Genomic DNA, 22,682 nt, shown 5'->3' on the forward strand with positions numbered 1-22,682 from the left:
CAAATAAGGCTTTGACAGCCGCCAAAAAAAAGATAAATTGCAGAAAATCCCCTGGATTGGTTATATAACGTTTGACAGAATGTTGATCCGGCCATCGCGTATATTCAGCGCTCATAAGGTAAACGTTTTGCAAACGTTTTTTAGAGAAATAAAAACAGGTCGACGAATCGACGCACATATTTTGCATTGTCCCAGCCCTAGAATGAAGCTTTTCAACCTGCATGGACTTCCTGGTAAAGCTGACTGAAAAATTAAGTCCTGCTGGTTAAGAAGACTGACATATGCTGTTGACCAACCATTGGTCTTTCAGTAGGGAACCTCCCAGACCAATCTGGCAACATTATACTCAAGCAACCCTGCTGACATGAAAAAAAGCCAATATAAGCTTAGACTGTTTAAATCAGCTGGTCAGCTTATACCATCACTGATTACCAGTATAATGCATGTTTTCAGCACTTTCATCCTGGTCAAGTTGGTCGACCTGCAATAATAATCTGCTTGTGCGAGTAACAGACCAGCATGGCCAATCTTAAACATTCTGAAATCGAAGCCGGTTCAAACTGGTGTAAACACAAAAATGTGGTTTATACTGTAAAACAGGGCTGACATCAGTGATTATGTACCTTCCCATTTCTCCAGGATCTGCACCGTGTCACCGATCTCCAGAGGCAAGCCATGCTGCACCGTTCCTCGAAAACTGGCCAGCACTGCAACACAAAAAAAAACACAATCAATAAATCCTTGTTTACCAGGGTTTAAACTAAAACTTTTTCATTACAAGAAAACATAAAAATTTATATATTTATATATATATATATATATATATATATATATATATATATATATATATATATATATATACTTTAGCTAGTAGAAAAAGCAACTTTTCGGTTGCACTTTATTTTACAGTACGTGTACTAACATGTACTTATAGTGTACTAACAGTGTATTTATCTAAGAAAGTTCTGGTAATACAAGGTAACTACATGGGGTAGGGGTAGTTTCAGGGTTAGTACCTAGTTGTTACATAGTTATTTTAATTACTATAATAAGTACATAGTATGTACACGAGGAACAGGACTGTAAAATAAAGTGCTACCAACTTTTCTCATGTTTAGTTTCATTTGATATAGTAAAATAACTAAAATAAAAATTTATAATAAAAAACTACAAATATATTTGAAAAAACATGTAACTCAAAATTACTAAAACTTTAAAATAAAATAAAAAATTATTTGCATTTATTAACCTGTAAATGTTATTTAATAAAAATGTTCATAAAGTTCATAATGTATTAACTAATGTTAAAAGCTGATATTAACATTAACCAAGATTAATAAATGCTGTATAGGTTTTATTCATTGTTAACTCATGTTATCAAAATGAAACCTTATTATAGTGTTAACGGTATCTCAAATACTAAAATAATACTGGTGTTTACAACATAAAAGGCATTTCAAGCCAATATATAATACCTATAAAAGAATACTCCCTTCCCTTCCATTTATAAACATTTGTGCTATTTGCATTTCACCCACTGAAGACTTTAAACGTCACAGATTGTCCCTTTGGCTGAATTCAAAGAGCGCACAAATATAAAAGCTGCCTGGTTTGGAGTGTTGTGGCATCTGAAGTAATATCAGATGCTCAAAGCCTAATTTGACCTCAGCTGCTGCTCATAATGAAGATTTGCTCTGAAGTTCAGCGCTGTGAGAAGGTTTAATACAAGTGACATGTCTCTCTTCCTTAAACATTCCATGTAAAGGCTCATCACCTGAGGAGACTCGCTTTGATGAGCACGCATACTAAAAGACTTTGAAGTCAAGGCTGCCTGAGCCAAGAAAATGAAAGGAATAGAGAAGAAATTAAAAATATGGGAGCAATACAATAGTGAGAGACCCGTGAGAGAGTACTGGAAAATGACAACAAAAAGAGAGAGAGAGAGAGAGAGTGCAGAGAGAGAAAGAGGACACATATTGTGTAATCAAAGTGTTCCTCACAAAAACAAACGCCATAAAAGCTCTCATATCTATTATAATGATGTCATCATTGCCCACTTCACTCAAAAGGGATTATGGGATAAGAGTGTTAAATCAGGTTCTCTCACCTGCCGGAGATTCACAAAGCACAAATGGTTTCTGCAGTGGATTTCATGGTTTTATGGGGCACAGGCCAATCTGGGATACCCACACAGAGGCTCTGACCTAATTGAGAACTTCTGTGTGTGTGTTATACGATTATAAATGATGACAGAGTCCTCTTAAGATGCACTGAGCATCCAGAAACACTGACACATTCCCAAACAAATGAGTCATTAGTTCTTCTTGGAGAATCAAGAAACAGTGCAATCAGTGTAGTCCCATTAATTCCCAAATGAATGATTCCCATGAGTCAATTATTCTTGGTGTAATCAAAAACAAAGTGGAATAAGTATAATACAATCAATTCCCAATGAAGGATTCCTTTGAGTCGATTCTTTTTAGGTGAATCAAAAACATACCGTGAGACCAGTTTATTCCAACGATACCAAAAAGAATGACTCCATTGAGTCGATTCGGTTAAGTGAATCACAAAAAAAGTGCCATCAGTATGGTCCAAATGTTTCCCTGATGAATGACTCTTATGAGTGGATTGTTTTTAGTGGATCAGAAACATACAGTGCGACCAGTGTATTCCAAACAATTAAAAAAAGAATGACTCCAATGAGTTGATTCTGTTCGGTGAACAAAAAACATGACATTAAATGCAATCAGTGCAGTCCAAGTGTTTCCCCAAAAAATGACTTGGTTCTTTTTAGTGATTTATGTCTTTTTAATAAATAAAAAACAATTAACATGACAGCGTAATTGAAAAAATGTAATCTTATGAGTTGGTTTAGTGGGCCGATATTTTTTAACGAATATAACGCATTCAACATGACCAGTGTAATCCAACTTGATTCTTTGTAGTGAATCAAAAATGTACAGTGCAACTAGTGAGTGCCAACTGATTCTCAAACAAATGACTCCTATAAATTGAATCTTTTTTTGTTTGTTTGTTGTGAATCAAAATGTTTAGTGAAGGCAAAAAATGGCCTTGGCATCCACTCAGAAGACTTGTGCATTATGGAAGTACGTTTTGCACAGACAAGAAGCACTCGTATTTTCCTCAGTAAACATAAATTTGTAGTTCACATTAAATGTTTCATCAATCAACTTTAAATACTGTAAGCTGAACCACTAAAATTGTAAAACCTGGATCTAACACAAAATATTCACAAAATGACAACTTCAAACCATTCCAGGGTTCAATACATCTGTGCGTGACACTCATCCGGTTACGATCTCATCGCCAAACATTTCTGTTCATCCAAAAAGCCTCACAACTGAAAGTTTCATGTCCCTGAGTTTCGGATTCAGTTGCATCCTATCTGTGTGATTTGACTTTAAAATTCAGAAGTCAAAATAACAAAGTAGGTCCAATGAATTAATTATACAGGTTTCCGGCAGCAGCACATTATTCAGCGGCAAATTATTCAGCCTGGATGTGGAGTCCTTGACAGAGCTCAAACCCTTTCCTGGTAACTGTATAGTAGCTGTTAACTGAGCTGGAACAGCGCCAGAGAGGCTCAAAAGTGTTCAGTGACCAAAAAATACTTTCTGTGGTTTATATTTACCTGAAGAAATCTAAAGAGCAAGAAAGAGAGGGAGAAAGACATCCTTACCTTTCCAAAAAGGTGAACTACCAATATAAAACTTTCAAATGGCATACACACAAAAAAAATTTGCTTTTAAAAGCTCAACCATAGTGAACCAAAATGTATTTGTACACACATAAATATTTAAATGACAAATACATGATATTATAAAACATTCATCAAAGTGGCATCTGCAAAAAAACTAAGCTTTTTTTTGCAATTAACTGTAACCCAGACAGGTGATTTTTAGTCTTAGTGCAAAACTGTCACAGCCATAAATCAGAAAACAAAGCTATGCAGTTCTGCTCATTAATATATAGTTTATTTGCTACCAAGTGATAGAAAATGACTTAAAGATTTGATGGCAAACTTTGTCAAATCCAACTGTTTAACCTTAAAATGGAGGTCTAAAGCCACCATCCGTGCATCTCTAGCGCGCACATCAACCAAAGCATCTCATCAACATGATTCATTCCTGTTGCGGAAGTCCTCGCCAGAGCTGCACAGGAATAGCTCAAGAAGGATTTGTCATTTTGTTTTTGACCACAAAGTCAACAACAACACCAAAGACCTTTACGTCATCATGGTTTTTGTTCCTGTTTTATTTATGTTGATGTCACAGTTAGCAGACGATCACTACGCAAAAGCTGCATGTGCTTGTGACTCTTTAGCTCTGCCCACGGCACACCTCCAGGAGCTCGACGGTTTCCAGAGAAAAGCAGTACAGCGGTTCAGTCTTTTATAAATGCAAGGATGCAATACTCCTCTATAGGTACTCAAGATTATCATGAGATTGGAAGAAGTGTTATCCCCAGTACGTTGCTGACATAGTATAGTAACTAAAACAACAAAAAAGAAACACTTCTTCGCTTTCAAAAACATGATGAAATATAATACTTCACAACATATTTATGGTAGAGCGCCTGATTCCCAGACACAGATTAACCCTTACTCAGAACTAAATTACAATCACATCAGTAATTCTGCAGTGAAAATCCTTTTTAGGACTAGCCCTAATCTATGCTAGTCATCTCTAAACCATCTGTAAAGGCGGGCGTACATGGTGCGATTTTTGCTGTCGTACGAGTTCGCATGCGATTTTTTTCAATCGTGTGGAAATCGCGTATTCTCGTATGGTCGCGGCTCGTATCATTTGCGATGAATTACGAGCCGAGCAGAGTGGCTTACGAGCACTTCACGACCTCCCGATCATTTTTAAACATGTCTAAAAAGTTTGTGAGCTATCGGTTTGAATTCGTGCCATTTGTGCGGTTGAACGAGCCGATTTTGATTTATCTGAAGTTGACCAATCACGAACTACGAAAACCACAGAAGAAGAAAGACGAAGAGGGCAGCTGAAGTCTGTCAGCGAGCGAGCGCTGTATGACGTTCCTAGCAACGTATTCCAATGCCTTCTCTCTCTCTCCCTCTCTCTCTCACACACACATATGTAGTTTACAGGGACTCTCCATAAACGTAACGGTATTCTATACTGTATATCCCCATACACTACCTCTATCCATCACGGAAAATGCATGTTTAAATTTTCTACTAAACACCGTATAGTATTTTTTAAAGCCATTTGGTTTACGAGGGCACAGTAATTGTCCTTATAAACCATGTTTACATTTTAATACCCATTTCAGATATTTATAAACCATATACAAGAACACACAGGGTAACCAAACGTCCCGGTTTCCTATTGCTGAAAAATAACCTGTACGTGTAGGAAACAGTCACGGCTCGTATCAATATTTTGCAGTTATGAGAGAGGGAGAGCAGTTATATTAGGCGCGTTCCACTTGAAGCAGCGCTGCACAGAATGATCACCTGTATGGCATCAAAGTACCGCGAGAGCGATTCGATTGCATTGGATATGTGTGCTCTCTTATCGCTCTCGCGGTAATGTCATACAGTGATCCTTCTGTTCGTGCAGCGGTGCTTCAAGTCGAACGCGTCTATCAACTTCGTGCGATTGCTTCTGGAATTCGCAGGTTGTAAAATCGTGTCGTATATCATCTCGTCCGTACGATTTTCAGATAAACTCACTCGTGCCGTGTGCGTGGACATACGATCTTCCGACCATCCGAATTCGCACCGTGTACGCCCGCCCTAACTAACAGAACGAATCATCTCTGACTATGTTTGCACACTACTAATCATGAGGAACTGGAAGTTATGCTACACTAAAGATGACCTTAACCCTAAACTAACAGACCTTGACACTTCATCTATCTTCACTTGGATTGATTCATAATGTTCATTATGATTCCTAACCAAGGTCCTGGATTCACTAAGTGCTAAAAAAAAAGTAGCAAGCTGCCTTGACATCTACACAGTCAGCTATCTTTTAAGAGGTGTCTACAGCTACTCTAGATAGACAACAACAGAATGGAACTAAAATATCTTGATTAGGCTAATAATAAATCATATAAATAATTTAGAATTGTAATTTATTAATAATTTTAAAGCATTCTGGTACACTCTTATCAAAAAAATGATATATGTTTTGATTTGGTCCTAAAAAGATAACTTGTAATATTGCATAATTTTGAATACAGTTGACGGAGATGACGTCATACAAATGTTGCAAAAGTAGGCAGCAAAGTCAAAGTAACTGTGACAGCATGTGCATTGTGGAAAATGGCAGAGAAACAGAAACACACAGTCTAAACCTCAGGTCTTGCATCCCATAATCCTGCTGGGCTGACACAGACCTGAGACAGCGAGCCTCATCTCTTTGGCTGGGCTCAGACACAGAAATAAAGAACTCAACACGAGATTCTGTTTGTGTGGATTAACTGCAGATCTGGTTTGGGTTCGAGAGAGTGTGATGTTACAGTTGCACAGTATAAAGCTCCTTACAGCTCGACACAGAGCTCAGGATGATGGATTTACCCTCGCTGCTCAAGTTCGGACCAAGTGACATGTGTATCTGCCTCTGTGCTTCCAGGTTTTGCCTGAGCCGTCCAGGAAACAGAAAGAGAGCGCTAAAGATTTGCTGAGTGGAGTGAGAAAGAATCAGAAGGTTTGGCCCCTGAACAAAAACATATTAAAAGGCTTAAAGTCACTAACTAGTTTTCAACAGCAATGCCAGTACCTAGACAGTATGGTGGCCAATATAATGCGGAATAATATACATTAAAACTTTAAAATACATTGCATAACTTTATTATTAATTATTAGTTATTATTATTAAGCCAAACTATAGAAATAATTAATATTGTAATTGGCTTTAATTGTAAATTTTAATAATAGTAATTAAGATGTAACTGTAAATAATATTATATTATTATTATTACTGTTGTTGTTGTTTTTATTATTATTATTATTATTATTATCATCATCATCATCAAATTGTATGTAATAAAATAATATAATCTACATTTCATCTCCGAATTGTAATAATAATAATCATCATCACTATCTTCATCTGCATAAACCAAACTATATAAATATTTTAAACTGTAAATGTTAATAATAAATGTAATTGTTAATAACAACAATGCATTTTTTTTTTTTATCAAATTACATTTATAATTCAATATTATGATATACATTTCAACACTAAATTATAATAATCACAGGGCCTCGTCTTTCTTGAAGGAGTCAGAGTGAGGCGTGAGATGAGCGGTGTATTGTGTGGGAATGTGTTGACCATCGAAAGCATCAGACGACTTCCAATATAGGCATGAGACAACAATTTGAACATCAAACCATTATGAATATGAATGCAGCTTGAAGATGACAAAATGAATCAAGCAAACCATATCATTTAAATGCCAAATATGTAGCTATGATTATCCTAAAATATACAATTAAAAAAAATAATAATAATTAATCATAAATAAATTATATAAATAATAATAAATTAATTAAATTAATAATACATATTATATATATATATATATATATATATATATATATATATATATATATATATATATATATACACACACACACACAACAAAATGTATACATTTATCTGAATATAAATTCATATAAACTAATACATAACCACAATGCAATTATTCTATAATTACTATATAATTATTTTTTATATTTATTAAATTATATTTTATATATATATATATATATATATATATATATATGCCGGAGCATACAGTGTCTCTGCAGGCCACAGTAAATCATACATGACTCTGATTAAATGAGAATATAGGTCAGGCTGGTTAAACTGTCCACTTCAACTCATTCAGTCTCGTAATCTGCTCTCTGCTTTTTTCACCCCAGTGTTTGTGTGTGTGTGTGTGTGTGTGTGTGTGTTGATGGGATTGCGATGCGATCCGTTGCTGTAATGTTAGATTAAAGCTTTTAAATGCTTAGAGCCGGAAAAGCACTGCTGGATAATTCATCCTGATTTCCCACTGGAGTTTCCTTGACTCATATCTAAATTCGCTATAGCCCATCTAGACTCCCTTGTCGTTGTTATGCGTGTTTTTCTTGTGTTGTTTAGTCACTGTGTTCTGACAGAGAGCTCAAATTATCAACCTCTCATGCCATTTTTCTTCGTATGGTTCCTTCAAACTGTTTTGCTTCTCTCTTCTCTATCCTCCTGATATTTGGCCTCCTGATCTGGCCAGATGAAACTCTGTTGTCCTCAGATCTGAAATACAGATTTTGCAGCCATATCTTCACCATCTCCACCCGAGAGGCTACAAACTCACTCTCATTTGGACAGTAATCACCTTTCTAGTATTTACTGGCTTTGTGAACCAGATAACTGCTTTAGAGCTTGTTTACCAAGGGAAGACTGAAAGTAAAGGTTTAACCCAATCAAGCTGCGTTTCATGACCTGCTTTTAAACATGTGCCTTTCTTGTGGTCTTTGGTATTGGTCAAACCAGTCTTTATAGCGTAGTAAAGGTTTTACCATGACCAGAAACATTTCCACCACATGTGGTGACCCTGTTTAACACACATTCATCCGTGAGTGATGGCCACACCCAGACAGAGATGTGAAAGAGAACACAGACCGCATCAGTCTCACACACACACACACACGTGATTAAATCCCCCACACTGCCTTGAGCTGTTAACACACACACTAACCAGAGGAAGGAATCCATATCTCATCACTGTCATACACAGTCATTATCATCACATCTACTCACCACTATTATTACAAACATCTCCATCAGCGACACGCTCTCCTCACCCAAAGGGCTGAAGAACAAATGAATGTCCATCAGGAGAAATGACACTTTTACACTTTCTGTTGATTAAATAGTATGAAACAAAATCAATGTAGGGAAAAAAACATTAGAGCTGTATAATGATATTGCAACTTTTTATCCTCACTAGATTCTATCAACACTTGAGGTCCTCGAATCTATATTTTTGTTTATGTGTGCGTTCGCAACTTTACCTACAATTGAATTTATGAAATGCACAACTCTTGCATATTTCATTCATAGACTGAATGTGGTCAGAATCTGTCCCTAAAGTATCTCGAAACATGGTTTCAATAATCTAATCACAATAAGATGTTATATACACACACACACACACACACAAACAATTTATATTAATTAAATATAACATAATATCATAGAAAATAATATAAAAATAAACAAACAATAAATAAAAAATATATTAGAAAATTTGATAAAAAATAAAATAAAACATTTAAATAAAATAAAACTGATTGAACGCAATCCAGTAATGATACTGTGATGCAATCATGACATCAGGATCACCCTCAAACCCAGAACTGGTTCAGCCAATCAAATTGCTTACACTAAGTGATTGGCATGCTATATATCCAATCAGCTGTAGAATACTATGTCACTAGCTAAAAGGAGGACAGAAAAAGAAAACAAATGAAGTAAAACCTCTCTGATGACTGCTGTATGAGTGGATTCACTTCAGAAACACACACAGCTCGCTTCACAGAGACCAAGGAGAGTAATACAGCGCTGAACAGCATGTGGACATGTCTCTCTCTCTCTCTCTCTAAGGTCCAGATGGTTGACCACAGCACAAAGTCTTCACAGCGGAGGTCTCGAGACCTACTGGAGTGTGTATCATCAGTACAATAAGACTCCAAAATGTATGAAACTGTGATTATTATTCAAAACAAGTGTCCATGCTCTCAGACAACGAAAGAAGACAAGCCAACGAGGTCAGCCCTAATCAAAATGCAATAGTTAATGGTGCGCATGGGTCGGACTGGACAGGGCTTTAACAGGTGAACTCATCAGTCACGTGATGCAATCGGCCATCCATATGTCCAGCAACAGACCGAAGAGCCAGTGTGCTGTTGTGGAGGCTGACGGGCAACATGTGTTTAAACTGCAACAATGCCAAATACTGTCCGGACAGCCGCCCCAGTCAACATGAACAGCACTGAAAAACAGAGTGACCGATTTGCATTCAAAACAACTAAAGTGATACATGCAGCTGTTTAAATCTATAGCTAAAACAACAATAATAAAAATAGTAGAAATAGACGAATAGTCTCACTGACTCTTAATGCTTTCCAAATGGACTTTTGATTAAAATAACCAAATAAAATAAAAATATAAATAATTAAATTGAATGATACATACAATAATAATTGACTTGAATAAAATAAAATAATAATAAAATAAACTGATTAAATTATAACAAAACAAATGAACAAATATAAACAATTACATTAAATTACATTTAAAATAATATTTTTTATTTAAATAAGTAATGTAAAAAACTGATAAAAAACTAATCTAAAATAATATTATAGATAAAATACAAATGTAAAAAAATTCATTTAAAATGTTTAATTTAATTAATAAAATGCCTAAATTTGAGATCTGAAAGTACTTATGACAAGTGCATCATGAAAAATGAATATATTTTCTAAATGTACAAACTGCAAAACAAATTTAAATAAATACATAATTATAACAATAATAATAATTATAATAATAATTCTCAAATAATAATAACAAATAATGAAAGATATTTATCATAATATTATTATTGTTGTTGTTGTAAATTAAATAATATAAATAGAATAAAATAAACTTTATAAGTTTATAAGATTTTATAAACAATTTCAGTTCTGCATATCAGATACTGAACACTTAAATCATCTTAATTACATCAGTATCAACCATAAGTAATACTTCTGGAAAACAAGCCAAGGTTAAATCACAGGGGTCCCTTTACCAGCAATCACTATACCAAAGTTTCAAAACCCAATGCACAAGGATGTAGCCTTGTGATTTTTCTACTGTAACAAAGGTAACTGTGGTCAGTGACACATAAACTCCTGTGAGGGAGGGAGGAAGGCAGAATGAGTGTTTTGTGGTTCGCTGGCAGCTGTGATGTGTTATCTTCAGGTTGTTCCAGAGTGATGATCAGACAGCCGCGTGCTGCTGTTTACCCATCCATGAGCAACAGCGAAGAGAAGCAAGAGAGAGGAAAATCTTAAAGCATCATCAGTCACACATCAGCTTGTCCTGTTATCACAATGTGATCCGCCGATACTGAACGCCACATCAGCATGTGTTTGTTTTGGCATTGCATGCTTGTTCTTTCGAGAAGATGCACAAGTGTCTGAAGAACGTTTCTGACAATCAACACAGTAGTACCACAAAAATACAGAATGACATGCATGCATGCAGATACATACGCTAAATAATAATACACCTGCATTTTTCCATTTCAGAAAAAATAATATAAGGTAAAAGCACAAGAAGCTACATGGTTTCATGAATACTGTTATATCTGTAGCACAACCCAAAATAGACTTATACACAACAATTAGAGACCACAAATGAGATTGATCAGACTGTCAAACGTATAAATATATTAATAATAATAATAAATATAATAGCATAAATAAATTATTATTTTCATTGCACAATGATATAAATTATAACAGTATAAATAAGAGCAATAAATTATTAAATTGTTTTAATAACAATAACTATTTAATACATGATAATATAATAATTCTACTAATAATGATAATAAATCAATAGTACTACTACTACTTATAATAATGATTATTTATTATATATATTATATTATATTTATTATATAATGAACTATTACTATTATTATTATTATTATTATTATTATTAACATTGCATAAATATGGCAGCATAAATAAGTTATTCATTATTATTACACTGTAAAAAATTCTGCTGTGATTTCACAGTAAATTACTGGCTACTAATTGCATTACTTTCACAGTAATTTACAGTAAAAAATGTAATGTAAATTACAGTAAAATCACAGTTGTGTACAGTCATTTCACAGTTATTGATTTCACATCATTACTGTAATTTCACAGTGCATAACTGTATAAATATAGTTATCAGTTGTAACTTGAACAGTAATTTATTGTGTTTCAGCTGTAAAAGTAATGCAATTAGTAGCCAGTAATTAACTGTAAACTTACAATTTAATACAGTAATGCAATATGATGACATAAAAGTAGTAAAAAAAAAGATTAAACAATAGTTTCCACAATTGATTTTATTTTCAATAAAATTGATACAGCAATATCATAACAAATGTTGCAAGAGTCATTGCATAACAGCGGGCAAGAGTCGGCAACGAGATGGCATTCAAAAAACACAGCTAGAGGTAAATACCAAAACAATAGGTAGAAGTGAAGGTCTTGACCAGAAGGGCAGTCCAACATATTCAGTGGCGATATGGCAAGTAAAAACGGAGAGAGCCAACAATGACCAGAGCAAATGAAAAAAGTAATACCATCAAACAAATAACACGGCAACCCAAGCCCCAACACACAGGTTTCATTGGAGTACTTACTTAAAGGAGAACTCCGGTCAATTTAAACATTGAGCTAATTTTTTTGTAAATTTGGAGTGCTGTCAGTACAGAGAACAATGACAAAAATCAGTGTTGCCTACACTTGTTATCCTCTTTTTAAAATTTGCACCCTGTTGACTTCAATGGGGCAATATTTTAAACCTGCTTTTACCCTCTTAACATCCTTGATGTGTCATTTCAAGTGCACAGCCAATGTGAGTGATTCCTTCAGAGTGAACACGAGTGAATCTGACTGCAGTAGATGTGAAAAATCTGAATTAAAATGAAGTTATTTCGGCCAGCGCTCATACCTGTATTTACATCCTGTTTTCGGTTTAAGTCCAAAGTAGTCGATTGTCGAGTTCACGCGCGTGATCATAGGTAACTAAACATATACTAAACAAAAACTTCATTTTTATTCACATTTTTCACATCTACTGCAGTCAGATTCACTCGTGTTCACTCTGAAGGAATCACTTACATTGGCTGTGCACTTGTAATGACACATCAAGAGCCGCATTTCCACTGTTGGGCCAGTGCGAGCCAGGGCTTAAAGTGGGCCGGGTGGGGGTCATAGCCCCGGGCCAGTAGCACCGAGGCCAGAGTAGCGCAGGGTTTCCACAGTGGAGCCTGAAGCACCGCTGCACGTAACTAAACCACGCCCTTTACACGCCTCTCAGAACAACGTCATGCAACCTCAAAATTTCAACATCAAAGAGAAGTTATCAGAAAACTAAGAAATAAGTCAATGGAACATGCACGATCACAAACCAAACATCAATCAAGTTATTTCAAACACTCGCTGCTGACTGAAAGTGAGTTTTGAGCTCAACTGATTTACTAAAGTGGCCCAAGGTTTTCATCGGGCCAAAAAACCCTGGCCGTTGGCCCTGAGGAAGCCCCGGCGAGGCACGATCGAGCCACGGAAGTGACAGTGGAAACGCGACTGGTCCTGGCACGCACTAGCACGCCCGGTCTTAGCTCGATAGTGGAAACACGGCTAATCAAGGATGTTAAGAGGCTAAAAGCAGGTTTAAACATTGTCCCATTGAAGTCAACAGGGCGCAAATATTAAAAAGAGGATAACAAGTGTAGTTCTCTGTACTGACAGCACTCCAAATTTACCAAAAAATTAGCTCAATGTTAAAATTGACCGGAGTTTTTCTTTAACACAAAATCTAATTATGTTGCCATCCATTCAAAATCCACAAGTTTGCGCAGCAGAGAACAAACTTGCTGATTGATGCCTCCCTGCTTCTTCTTGGACTTAGATCCTGTATCAGGGTTGATGCCCAGGAAGCACCTAAGACCACAAAAAAAAAAAAAAAAAAACATTTCAAAGTCTGATTCCCTATTTTTGTTATATATTTGAAAATACAGTCTAACATTAGAATATATTTTACACTGATTATTTTTCAATAATCCTTTAAGTTTTTCTAATTTCCTATTTGACTACAACTCTGACCACAACAGCACAAGCTAAACACCTTAGGGTAAGAGGTGCTTATTCCTGTAGCTGGATATCTACCTTTTGTTGGATCAAACTGAACTCTGCAGGAAGGTAGATATCCAGAAATAGGAATGAGCACCTCTTACACAATGTGTTTTAAAAACAGTCTTAATTTTATGGACGGAAAGACAGCAGTCACGATATACAGTGAAATGGGATTATTAAACTTCAAAAAAGACAGTTTAAAGACATGCAATTGCACGTTTGAAAGTGAAAACTGTTGCACATCCACCAGGTTTGAGTGGTTTCAGAGCAGTTTGGGTAACACTTTAGAATAAGGTTCCATTAGTTAATGTTAGTTAACTACTTTCGTTAAGAACTAAGCAAGAACAATCCTTCTACAGCATTTATAAGTCTTAGTTCATGTTAATTTCAACATTTACTAATGCATTATTTAAATCAAAAGTTGTGCTTGTTAACATTAGTTAATGCACTGTGAATTACCATGAACAATGAATAACTGTATATTCATTAACTAACATTAACGAAGATGAATAAATACAGTAATAAATGTATTATTCATTGTTTGTTCATGTTAATTAATACATTAACTAACATTAACTAATGGAACCTTATTCTAAAGTGTTACCGCAGTTTGTAATAATGTGCAGTACTCAAAGAAATGGTTAACTTAAAAATTAAAATTTGCTGATATTTGTTGATAATTTATATTTGTATTTTGGATTGTCATTCCATCAAAAGAAAGTTTGAAAGTACATCAGTAGTTTATTTAAATAACACTTGCCTGACGGCTCATGCTACTGCTAACCCAGACGTCGACGTCACTTCAGTGGCTTGGGAAAATCACGTAAAGGTCCTGGCAGAAAGCGCTGCATAAAGAAACTCAGAAATATTGGATGACCTGAAATTAAACCATAAATATGGAATCAATGAAAACTAAAACGGAAAAAAACTAACTTGGGGAAAAAAAAAGCTGATTTCATAGGGCCTTACGTTAGACATTACCTTGGACAATCAAGCGAGGTGTGCTCGGCAATGGTCATCCTTTGGACTTAGGCAGCTGTGGCAGATGGCTGTAAAGTAAGTTTATACAGAAAACATTTTTATAGATGCAACGGGTGCAAAGTACACTGCCTTTGACTTTAAACCTTATATTCAGTAACAACTTTACTGAATATACATTAAAAGAAAACTTTTTACCAATAATTGAAAAAGTGTTTGCAAAACAAAACTTACGTCAGCCTCGAGACGATGGCATCTTGTGGTTCTTTAAAGTATGTCCATTTTTTCCAGATATCCTATATGAAGATCGACGGGGAGAATAAACACATTCTTAAAACACAAATAATAAAAGTACAAAGAAGGATTAGGGGCCATTCACATATCGCGTCTTCTGCGCGTCCAAGTTCGTTATTTCCAATGTAGGAGCGCGACATGCGCGCTCATAATGCAAGCGACGCGGTTGCTTCATCCTTTCCCGTTTAAAACTCAGCCAAGATGAAGGAACAGCTGTTCATAGCTGTATATGTATATGTAACGCACACGGACTGCAGACGGATTATATGTGAAACAGGCGTTAGAAAACGCAGACGCTTCAGGAGCGCTTCTGCCCGAGCGTTTTCCACGCGTTTTTAGGCGCGATATGTGAACGTCCCCTTAGTCTATTTACCTATGAAGTGCAACCGAAGTAAAGTTACAGTCAAGAATCTCTCAAAAATTATATTTTCGTGGCACGTGCGTTGTCTTTGAATTGAACTTCACAGGAATTAGCTAACGTTATAGCTATTCAAAATGGATGATGACGCACTTTTTTTCACTCAGATACGAAAGTCTACAAGAAAGAATACAATTTTAAAATGCAAATAATAAAAGTACAACGACAGAAATAGTACATTTTACCTCTGAAGCAATAACTGAAGTAAAGATAAAGTCAACACGGCAAATAATATCTCAGCAGAACTTCTCGTGTGCCTCCAAGTTCAGTGATAATGCAAAATGGATGACCGTGTCAAGCGAGCTACCCTGGGACATCCCGCCCATTCTTCAAGTTCAAACTTTGTAAAGTTAGCCATGCACTAGAGACTAGCCTATTTTTTCTTTCAACAAAAAAATTGTTCAAGATTATTCACCTCTCTGCAAAGACTTAATAATTTTCGATTACATTCACTTAAAATAATTGCACAAAACATAGGATCAACCACCACTATGAAACGCTAACTGCTAGCTGCCAGATCTCTAACATCGCATAAATAACTGCTTAGATGCATTTTTGTTTTAACTATATGCACTTTTTATTTACCTCATAATTTACCTTTATACATCAGATAGTCAGATCGTCAGTGCCAAGAGAATATTCCTGCGTCGTGTCGTGTCGTTGTGAGCTGGATCAAAGAGAGCATATTATGTCAGACTTATTAAAGTACGGAATTTTCGCTGTTGGAACGTTATGAAATAATTTCAAATAAGTTAAACGATTACATTACTATTTTGTTGGAAGAATATTTTTTTTGAAGAGAGAGCATACTTACATGTAAAGTAGCCAGATTGAAGATGCCGCCTTCGTTCTCAGCTGAATAGGTATTTTTACAGTACTTTGCTGTCATATCACAGCAGATAGTTAATAGTCAGTGAGCGAATCCGCATTACTGTGATATTACAGTAAAACAATAAAAACAGTATTTTACTGTAAAAAAACACAGTTAAATATTGTGAAAGTCTGGAAATATTTTACAGTGTAGCTATACATATTTTCGAAATGGCACGAAATGAGGAAAACAGTGAGAAATAAACACAGAAAACTACAGCAATCACAATCTGCTAACTCGTTCTGCATCTTTTTTTTTGATATATCTGGGCTAAATATGTAACACTGGGTTTAAGTTTCCAACAAATTCCGAGAGGTACGCCGGAGTCATCCAGCACAGCTTTCTGAGGGGGATTTATGGTCAAAACATCATACTCGTTTCCAAGTTGAGCTGTAAAGTGAAGTGGTGCAAAAAGCACAGCTAATGGACTTCACTCTCGCTCATTCTTTCCCTTTAATGGAGAATTTTTCATCCCACAACTAGTCTTAAGCCACTGGCATGCCAGGAGCGGCTGAAACATCTGCTTTAGCTTAAGAGCATCAATAACTGCCCTCTCCAGACTCCTATCCGTCCTAATATTCCTGAGCTCTCTGGGATGCAGGAACAACATCACAACCAATAAAGACGGTGCCTGCATGTTCACTCCATACAAATCCATCTAATTCAGGATTATGCATATATGAAACCCACAATGTTTGTTTTCAAACCTTTCCTGGAAAGTGGGTCTACGGTGCAAGCAGATAAAAACCAAGCTACAGAAATTTGCACATGTTAAAGCTGACCTCTGAATGATGCACGTGGTTTCTAATTCCACTCAAGCTCAGAGGTTCGAATGCCTGGTTGTTTTGCAGGTGGTCTGTGTTGCGATCATGAATTGGCATGTTTTAACATTATGCTGGTGTGTCTTATGTTGCTAGCACACCACTTCTAACACATTTCAGCACATGGATAGCATGCTTCACGTTTAAATATGCTAAACTATGAATTATTATGTTACTAGAAGAGGTCTCAAATCAACATAATTAGGCTGACTAAACAGTTTCTGCAACTAGCTTGGCTAATTTATTCATCTTGTATCTACTGAACTGATCAAGTGGAGCAAATGAAGGCCAGAAAAAAAAACAAATGTGTCCCAGTTTCTGGCTCAAAGTGGGTCAACAGCAGCCATTCACACCCTATAAACACATCAGTGATTGAAAAAAGCTGATAGAAAACAGTGTGGCACTTGACAGCTAACGTGTGGAGGGTGTAAAAGTTGGGAGTTTTACTGAAAAGATGGAGTGTGGTCTGCACAAACACAACAGCAAAGCCTCATCTGTGCAAACATTTGACCTTTTCCTGGCCTGATGCATTATGGGAATTAAAGCTTACTCCCCATATCAGTATATGAAATGCAAAAACGTTGAAGCTCAATATCTGGAAACTACTCAGAATGCAGATAGAACCTTATAATTCCAAGGTGAAGATTTGGGCTGCGACAATAAATCGATGCATCGCATTTCGTGGATCAATTCTGAGATTTTCAGAACGCATCACGATTCTCTTTGGAATCAATTCTGAGCTCAGTTTTTAACAGCACATTCATACGCACACACATATATAATTTCATTTTTAAAAGCGCCAGTCGTAATAAACATATTGGACTCCCACACATTCACTCATCTCACTGACATGCACATTAATACAAAACTGTGAAAAATGGCTGTGACTATGAATTTTTTTTTTAAAAGTACTATAAGATTGCAGCAAGACTGAGGCATTGCTTTCACTTGTGGTGATCTACTTTTAACAGTTGTTTCACAGAAAACAAAATGTCATGTGGTTTAGCACCAGCTGCTATTAGAGGATGTCAAAGGTGTGTGAGATGCAGCGTGCCCCATTTACATGTTAGTATTTACAGCATCTTTGCTCATTATGCTAACCCATCTCAGCTCTAGCAACCACAAAACTCAGACCAGCAGGGTACGAGGAAGAACATATACTGCTAATGTGACAGAGGTTCTTTCTTATTTAAGACTGAGTAAATGCATATTTCTACCTGCTAAAATGCCCATTCGTCTTTAATAAACATCTATTAAAGAACTAATCAAGTTTTTGAAGCGTAATCTTGTACTGTGTAGTTTAAGGATGAAGTAGTATATACTGAAATGTTATACGCTATAACGATTTACTTTAAATAGCTCACCCAAAAACAGGTTGTGTAAATGACGACAGAAGTTACATTTTTGGGGGGCAAACTATTCTTTCAAATCCAGTTCTACTCTTAAAACAGTGACATTAGCTTTTTTGACTTAAGCAAACTATGACTGTTTTGATCGATTCTAGTTGTCATCTCTCCTGTATGTCTGAAAGCGTGAGACAGCAGAAGACAAAACATTAGGCCTGAGGCTTATAAAAATTATAAAAGAGCCATCTGCATTTACTGACTGTATCATTTAAACTCCCAGCAGGCCAAACGAGCCCAATTCAGCCATTCGGCCACACAAAGGAGATACATAACAGTCACCGCCGCTGAGTGGCATTTCATTTAGGACTTCATTTGCACCCCAAGGGAAGTCAAATAAGGACGCCAGGTGGAAGACTACCAGGGGGCGAGGATCTGCCCCAAATATCAGGGTCCTCCAGCTGATCCAGGCTGCTTTCTGTGCTGGCCAAAAGAAAGAGTCCGACATGCACACCGCTGCAGCAATCCAGCATCAGAATGTGTCAAATCTGTGTCATGCTAACATTTTTTGACAACATTTCTGTTCATATTTCATATGACAGGCCTTGTTTGTGAAATTAACTTGTTTAAAGGGCAAAAGAAAGTGTCTGAACGTAAAACAAAGGGCTTGTAGCAAACGAGGAAATCCCTGAATGCTCGTAAACTGTGTGGGATTCTGCCGCCTGAATGTTAAGCAGACCCCATTCAATCAATGATGAGAAGGAAAAAGGAGAACTCGCCTCTCCGGGTGAACTAACTTTAAATGATGAGAAGGGAATGAAAGTGATTCACTGGATTAGGCTGCTTGAAATCCAACGGAATCTCTTTGCATGTAAGCAAAGGGCTTCAAACGAGCAAATCATTTAGAGAGTAATGAATCCCGGAAGGAAATGCCAGAGATATGGTTTGCTCGCAGTGATTAAGTATAATCAATCAATCAATCATCATAAAAAGAGGTTGCATAGTACAGCAATAAGCCACGCGTTACAGTTTTACTACGTTAAAGGGTGTTCATGTGGCGTTATTTTCTCTAAAACCCATTAACCATGGTAAAAATCACTAAACACACTGTAACAATACAAACTCCGTGATCACAGGAAGGAGAAGGCGGGAACCGGCAGACAATCAAAATGAAAGCTTTAATAGTCAAAATAAACACAAAACAGCGCGGCAGCCCTTCACGGCCAACTGCCGCGCACAAACAAAACCAAAACACAAGCTAAAATCCAGGCCTGGTCCTCTCTCGTCCTTCACTGTCGTCACTCCTGTTTTATATCCTTCCATCTCCTCCGTGGGACTCGAGACCAGTGGGTATATATATATTTATATATATATATATATATATATATATATATATATATATATATATATATATATATATATATATTAGGGGTGTAACGATACGCGTATTCGTATTGAACCGTTCGGTACGACGCTTTCGGTTCGGTACGCGGTACGCATTATGTATACCGAACGGTTCGTTGGAGTAATTAATTATATTTGAAAAAAAAAAAAAAAAAGAGAGAGATAGAAATATAATGATATGCGTTCAACAAGGTAGCCCAATAACCCAAACAACGTAACAGGCAACGCCCCTGACACTCCCGAAGAAGAAAAAAACACCATCTTATATGTTTATGTTAGGCTACTCAGCAGGCGCTCGCTCACTCAGTAGTCGCGCTGAAGGCTCGTTGCAAAATAGCCAATGCGTTTAACAGACTAGAAATGAGAAGATCCTCCAATAACCAACAGGTCTGGTGTTTGGGTGCACTTTGGATTCCCTTTAAGCTATAATGGTGATGGCAAGAGAGTGGTGGATAAAAAAACAACGGTATGTCGCATCTGCAACATGACAGGGTACACCAGCGGGAATAAAAAATAAAAATAAAAAAAAACCAGCGGGAATATCTGGGATATATGCGTCAGTACTATCTGGGAAAAGACGAAAAAAAGGAGAAACATCCACGCAGCAAACTATCCCTGCAGCATTTAGACACTATAGCTTACAGGGAATCCAACCCAAACACCAGACCTGTTGGTTATTTTAGGATCTTATATTTCTGGTCTGTTAAATGCATTAGACATTTTGCAACGAGCCTTCAGCGCATGCTGAGTGAGCGAGCGCCTTAGGGGCCGTTCACATATCGCTCCTAAAAACGCGTGGAAAACGCTAAGCACGTCTTTCTCCTCCTTTCCAAAGCGCTCGGCAGAAGCGCTCATGAGGCGTCTGTCTTTGCTAAGCAACAATGACGTGCTCTCTCCATGAGACGCGGAAATTTCAGCGAAGGATAAATGGATTTGCAGCTCTAAAAATCGCTTGCAGTAGCTCTGCTACTAAATTTATTTCAAAATTGCAATCCATATACAACTATGATCAGCTGTTCCTTCATCTTGGCTGAGCTCTCAACGTTGTTACGGGAAAGGATGAAGCTGATTGGTTGGTTCTTGTCACATGACCCGCGGTGCGCTTGCGGCATTCTGAAAAGTTGAGATGTTTTTACATTTTGCTGTATCTAAAACGTATCGAACCGAACCGAACCGAACCGTGACATCAGTGTATCGTATCGAACCGAACCGTGAATTTTGTGAACCGTTAGACCCCTAATATATATATATATATATATATATACACACACACACACACACACACACAACAAATAATTAAACAAACATTTTCAGAACAAAAATAAAAGTCAAAACCATCTGTTTTATAAAATGGCTTTAAAAAAAAAAATGGAAATTTAGACATTGTATTTAATTCCTCCACATCATTAAACAAATGTAAACTCAAGAACCTTGTAAACTTGTGTGCATTTATTCACGAACATGTGTTATCTCCTATTCAGTAATGGCCATAAAGCAAAGCACGTGGACAGAGTCTCAAAATCAGTGAGGTCGATACAGGTTCACACGATGCGTAGAAGACGTATTAATAAATCGATGGGGTGTTAATTAGCCCTGCCGTCTACATGTATGAAGAAATTCATCAAGTATACCCATTCCTGGTCTTACTAGGTTTAAAGTGATCTAGCACATCATCAAGTCCATGAGAAAGTATGGCAGCTAGTCTTAGCGAGACACGTTAAAGCAGTGAATTTGGTGTGGTTGCCTTGACAGCAGCAGTCAGGCGAGGATATGAACGCCGTATCGTACCCGTGACAGCTTCGATATCAGCTAATGGCCTCTCAGGTCCACTTTCAGTTAGTTTTCCCCATGGACAGAGCGGAGAAAATCTGTCGAGACATGTACGTGTGTGCAAGTGTCTGGAACGAAAAGACTGAAAAAAAAAAAAAAAAAAAAAACATGTCTAATCTGTTCCAACTGGACTTGAAGGAAAAACTGACTGTCCATTAAAGCGATAGTTCACCCAAAATAGAGATTTTGTTATCATTTGCTGACCCACTTATCTTTTCAGGTTGCTATTTTTTCAGTAAAACTCAGCTTATAGATTATAGTGACTATAATGGACATCTTTTATAAGGGCAAAAAGGAACAAGTGCTTTATAGTGTTTTTTTTTTATTCAGATACCCAATTAGTCAAAAAGTACATAAACAATGACAGAAAGCATGTGAGCCATTATCAAAAGCAAAAGGAGGCCATTTTTGTTATTATGTGAAAAAATACTACTTGTTTCAGTTTGTTATTTGTCCAAAAATTACAATAACATTTTTAGAATTAATTTTTTTTTTTTTTTGACAGAATCCTTAAATATTTGTGTTTTGTCTTATCACAGTTGCTCTAATAAATTGTTAAGCACTGTATGTTTTCAGAGTATTCAGTTGGCACATTTCTTTTAAGGACATCAGGCAGAATGTGGAATAGTGTGCTTTTGTCAGTAAAAAAAAAAAATTGGGGTTTTAATCCTATTAATCTAAAATAATTAATTGGCCAACTAATTGATGTGATGTGATGTGATGTGAAGTGACATTCAGCCAAGTATGGTGACCCATACTCAGAATT

At 36.4% G+C, this 22,682-nt stretch overlaps 1 protein-coding gene and 1 long non-coding RNA gene across 4 annotated transcripts in view; both read right to left on the bottom strand.

Annotated features, from left to right (window-relative positions):
- Nucleotides 1-22,682, bottom strand: part of LOC113047926 (dedicator of cytokinesis protein 4-like) — a 92,556-nt gene that overhangs the window by 64,107 nt on the left and 5,767 nt on the right. For all 3 annotated transcript variants that reach the window (XM_026209317.1, XM_026209315.1, XM_026209316.1), the window contains exon 2: nucleotides 624-707. In XM_026209317.1, coding sequence (XP_026065102.1) covers nucleotides 624-707 — 84 coding nt within the window. The remainder of the gene's footprint in view (nucleotides 1-623; nucleotides 708-22,682) is intronic.
- Nucleotides 14,671-16,444, bottom strand: LOC113047927 (uncharacterized). Its single transcript, XR_003276366.1, has 4 exons — nucleotides 16,245-16,444; nucleotides 15,170-15,231; nucleotides 14,939-15,006; nucleotides 14,671-14,834 (listed from the first exon to the last, which is right to left on the bottom strand). It is a non-coding gene; the product is annotated as an uncharacterized LOC113047927 (long non-coding RNA).

This window comes from Carassius auratus, chromosome 29 (assembly GCF_003368295.1).
Source record: "Carassius auratus strain Wakin chromosome 29, ASM336829v1, whole genome shotgun sequence".
NCBI classification, from domain to species: Eukaryota; Metazoa; Chordata; class Actinopteri; order Cypriniformes; family Cyprinidae; genus Carassius; species Carassius auratus.